General features: G+C 38.3%; 1 protein-coding gene across 1 annotated transcript in view; it reads right to left on the reverse strand.

Moving 5' to 3' along the window:
- The window catches only part of Rbl1 (RB transcriptional corepressor like 1), a 106,381-nt gene that overhangs the window by 18,428 nt on the left and 82,710 nt on the right, over positions 1-5,243 (reverse strand). Inside the window, exon 19 of the mRNA XM_023714855.1 lies at positions 1,252-1,400. Within this exon, the coding sequence (XP_023570623.1) occupies positions 1,252-1,400 (149 nt within the window). The remainder of the gene's footprint in view (positions 1-1,251; positions 1,401-5,243) is intronic.

Consider the following 5,243-nt stretch of genomic DNA (forward strand, 5'->3'; position numbering starts at 1 on the left):
TGCAGAGGCTGGGGTTCAATCCCTGGCATGCCATGCTGGCCCTGCCCCTGGGGCACGCTGAGCCAGGGATTGAGACTGGGCATGGTGGCGCAAGCCTGTAATCTCAGCGCTTGGGAGGCTGAAAACAGGAGAATCACTACAAGTCTGATCTATGTAGTGAGACACTATAAACCCTGTCCTAAATACATAAAAAGAGGAAATAGAAACAAAGAACAATCAGTGTTTTAACATTATGGTAAACATTATGTCCTAAACACACACACACACACACACACACACACAGAGGCACACATGTGGTAACCAAGAAAGTGGAAGAGAAAATAAAGAGACAGGGATTTCTAGAAGCCAGAAGGATGACTCCAACATGAAACAAACATGTAAATAAAATGGTATAGAAAGGCAGACGATTTAGAAATAATTAGGAAAGGGTTTCATTTTTTAAAAAATATTCTGATAGAAATAATATAAATGGAGAGGGCTCCTTAACTTCATTTTCATTTGAAGTTAATAAAATTAGTTCTAATTGGCTGATAGTAAAGTCATTCAGAGCACATGGCATAAGAGAGATAAACTAATGGTGTAGGATGAATACGGCCTCTGAGGCTAGCCATAGACCATATTCCTTGACAGTGACAGGGACAGAAATGTAGAGACACATACAGATACACATGGCTACAGGCTGACTGCATATGGCTTTCTTTAAAAACCTTCTTTTCTTTAGCTTAATTCTGGACTCCCTGGAAGCTAACTTGACTTGCTGGTGACACGTTCTAGGTCTACTGCAACTGCCAAAACCAGGGTCTGCACAAAAATTTCTTACTATTACCTCTATTAATGACCTAGGGTTACTTATCTCCTTTTTCTTTATATTGAAAAACCCCATTTATCTCATAATATAATAAAAGAAAGCAAAATAACAGAAAAATATACAAATTAATTGCTGTAGTAGACATATATATACATATACATATATATATATATATATATATATATATATATATGTTCTCCTTTAGTTCTTCCACATATATATGTAAGTCTTAGCAATGAAATCACAGAATAAAATTCCTATGACTTTATATTTCTCTTGTATCATGACTAAGTTACTACTCTCTCTCTGATTAATTTCTACTGTATTATTCTATATAAAGCATCAAATAAGCTTTAAATTAGGAAACATTTACCTAAAAGACTATATTCAAAATAATCAACTATAACTATAGATATAATAAAGTAGTAAAATTTAAAATGTACCATATGGTCCTGATTTGATAAGTCATATTTCAATGCAAATGACTGCACTCTTCCCACATATATTGTATTGTAAAATTTGATAAGGTCGCCTCTTTCTTCTTTCACTGTTCCACTAGAACAGTCAGGTGTTTTTGTGGTCTCTTCCAAGTCTGTTAAAAAGAATTCAGTGCTGTGGTAAGTGTACTTTAATACACAAGTTGATGATTTGAATTTCAGCATTAAAAAAAGTTATAAATCCTTAATGAAAACAATGTTTTCAGAGTAGGTTCAGCTGACCAACTGCATTATACATAAATCAAACTGGAATCTAGAGAAATGCAAGCATGTGAATTGAAGGTGGTGCTCTTTTCTTTAGGTACCACTGCAGCAAGACTGCCTTCCAACCAAAGCTTTTGAGCTCATTGTCATTGGTGGCTCTTAAAGGGGTAGAGTAACTGGTTGGGGTTTAGATAAGCTCAACAGTGTGGGTGGCAATACAAACTCTGATCTTCAAATAACAAAGTGCCTGCAGATATTCCTACTGGCTCTTTGAGAAAGGTGGAAAGACTCTGAAAGGTGTATCAGGGAAGAAGCAATAAAATGCTTGTGTTCATCTTTCTGCAGTAATGGTGAGTGGCAGGTATCCTAAGAGTCTTATTTTCCTAAACCAGGTGTGGTGGCACATGCCTGTATTCTCCAGAAGTTGAGGCAGAAAGACTGTTTTGAGTTTGAGGACAGTCTGGGTTACTTAGTTGAGTTCTAGGCCAGCCTGAACTACATAGCAAGACCCTGTCTCAATAAAAAACAAGTGGCTGGGGGAAGGGTTATTTTCCTAACCATAATAGAACCGTTGTACTCAGTGTTTAGTTATTAGTATGACTTGTAAAAATGACAGTGTGGACCAAGTGCATTCCTATTTATTGCTGTCACCTTGAGATGGCTTCCAAATCTAGGCAGAGCTTTACCCTACTCTTTTTTGGGGAAGAGTATTCTATAGTCTTTATACATTTAAAAGAATCACCTGTTTAAGTGAGTTAAGAAAGACACTGCCAATTAAAATTTGGCATATGAAGACACTTTCTGATTCTCAATATATTGTACTACAAACATTAAGAACATGGGTAGATACACATGGCTTCTCCACCTTAGAAAAAACCAGCAAACTCAAACGTGGTACATAGGATCAGCAGTTGTAGGGAACCTCCAAAAACTCTAGGTCCTAATTTGGATGTCTTTTTTCTCCCCATGGTGCCAAGGACTGAGCCTCATGTATCCCAGGCATATGTTCTACTGTGGAGCTATGTATCCCCAACCCTGATTCTTTCTTTCACTCTTGATATTTTTGAAAGATCTTGACAAAGGGAATCAATGTGGAGAAAATATCGGATATTATATGGGAAATTCAGAATGAATTTATAATAAAGGTGCTGAAAAGTACTGAAGTTGGCTAATTTTAATGCCATACTTCTCCATTTTTATGTATAGTTTCTCTTCCCGTCAGATTTACACAGTACTACCAAAATGGGGAACACTATTTTAAAGCATGCTTGCTTGGTGGTATAGTTTGAATGTGCTCAATTAAAACTCACATTGAAACATAATCTCCAATGTGAAGTGTTTTTTTTTTTTTTTTTCTTTTTGTGGAACTGGGGATTGAACTCAGGCCCTTGCACTTGCCAGGCAAATGCTTATTCTACTGAGCTATCTCCCCAGCCCTCCACTGTGAAGTTTTAAGAGACCAGACTAAGTAGAATCTTTAGGCGTTGAATGGAAATGGACTATAACTTAGTAGTAAAGTCCTGGGTTCAATCCTCAGCCAAAAACCAGACAAGTAAAAAAAGAAAAACAGAGGTGATCAAGTCATGAGGACTTGGCTGTCATGATGGGTTAGTCCATTCATGGATGAATTATTCTCAAGAGTAGGTCTGTTATCAAAGTCCATTTGGGTATCTCTTATGTGTGCCTCTTTTGCTATGTGATATCCCATGCATGGCTTTGAGATTGCAGAATCCTCCTCACCAAAAAGACTTTCACCGGAGGTGAACATTCAACCTTAGACTTACTAGTCTCAGGTACTCTATTATAGCAATAGAAAAGGAGATAATTGGTAATAGCTGTTTACATTAATTTCATCATATAGATAAAATACAATTATTTAACATTTTCCTTGAATTAGATTTTTTTTGGGGGGGATAGGGTTTCCCTATGTAGTTCAGGCTTGCACTCGCTATGTGATGGAGACCACTACGAAGCAGCTCCGAGCAGGACTTAAAATTCACCAAAAGGCTTTATATGTTTACTTGTAAGTCTGTCCCAGGCCTAGGCCTCTTGTCTGGAGATAGGTGGCAGATTCACAGTGAATCTCTGTGAGTAACTGTTGCAGCTGAGGCCTGTAGTGGCCTGTGATGCCATGATGCCTCAAAGTTGAGGACATTTGACTCCAAACCGAATTAACTAAATAGAGACTGTATAGTTACAGTCTGCAGTTACACTCTCCTTCAAAAAAGTCAACCTAGAGATAAGGCAGTTCTTCTGTTTGGTATAACCTACTACTTGAACTGACTCCCAAGGAAGGTCCAGCTTACTTCCTGTGCTTTCCTTAGTATTACCTTCCTTTGTCTGAAAACCAAACAAATACAAGATATTGAAAGAAGTTCTTTGTCTCAGCTTCCAGAAAATCTTGAATTCAGCTAGAGTGTTTTGATCTTTCTGAAGCCCTAAAATCACAGCATTTGGCCTAGGTAGATATAGTTCAGCAGTATAAATGCTTGCCTGGCAAGTGCAAGGTCCTGAGTTTGCTCCCCAGTACTGAAAAAAAAAAAAAAAAGAAAAAAAGAACAAAAACAAACAAACAAAAAAATCACAGCATTTAGGGTTCATGCATGGTGGTGTGCACCTGTAATCTCAGTGCTGGGGAGGCTGAAACACGAGGATCACTGAGTTTGAGCTGTGCAGTGAGACCCTGCATACACCCCCCCCCCCCCCACACACACAGCATTTGTCTCCTTAAAGTCTTCACTGTCCACTTGTTTGGGAGATTGTGGGCCTGATCACTCCATGATAACTATGTAGTCCAGGCTGGCCTCAAATAAGTGAGGATCCTCCTGCCTCAGCCTCCCAAGTGTAGGGATTACAGGTGTGTATCACCATGCTGGCAAGGGTTAGAAACTTTTGGAAGTACAGGATACAGCCTATATTTCTGTTTTTCTAACTCCATGTATTAATACTTGGATAAGTATAATAAGAAGTGATACTTGGTTGAACTAAATACTTAAAACTCTCTGGGATCTTGGAGTTTAGTTAAACATGATTCTTCTTGGCTAGCTTTTCATTTTAAAGTAGATGTCAGTTCTCCTTTATGTAGGAGAAAAACTGTTACCTTCCCACTTAACACTCTGAAAGTAAACCCTCAGTATGCCAACTAATTATTTTACTACACATACTTTAAGAGATGGAACTTATGGAAGACTAGAAGAGAGAATGTGATCAAGGGATGTGTGTGCATGGCGTTATAGTTGTTATATCTCTTTCCCCTTAGAAGGTAGGGAATTCTGCCTACCTGCCCTTAATTTCAGGTGCACAGTATATACTTGAATATGGATCTGTGATATGAACCAGTGAACTACTATGGTTTTATAATTTTCACTAGTGCTACTATAGGGGATGGCAGCTTCACCTTAGAAAAAACAAAACTCAAATGTAGTACTTAGGCTCAGCAGTTGTAGGGAACCTCCAAAAACTCTCAGTCCTTAGTTGGATGACTTTTGTGAATGTGTTAACTTTATCCTGTCTAAAGTAGCTGTGGTTTAGCCTCTAACCTATCTCAGAGATAAAAGAAACCTGGGCAGAGTCAACTCTCCATCACCTTGCTTGGACTGTCCCACTTTCTCTCCATCCTTGTTAAGACACTGTAAACATATGGGCATATAGGGAGATGACTCAGTGGAATAAGCACTTCCCTGGCTAGTGCAAGGGCCTGAGTTCAATGTCCAGTTCCGCAAAAAAAAAAAAAA

The sequence above is a fragment of the Octodon degus genome, unplaced genomic scaffold, assembly GCF_000260255.1.
Source record: "Octodon degus isolate 3935 unplaced genomic scaffold, OctDeg1.0 scaffold00037, whole genome shotgun sequence".
Classification (NCBI taxonomy): Eukaryota; Metazoa; Chordata; class Mammalia; order Rodentia; family Octodontidae; genus Octodon; species Octodon degus.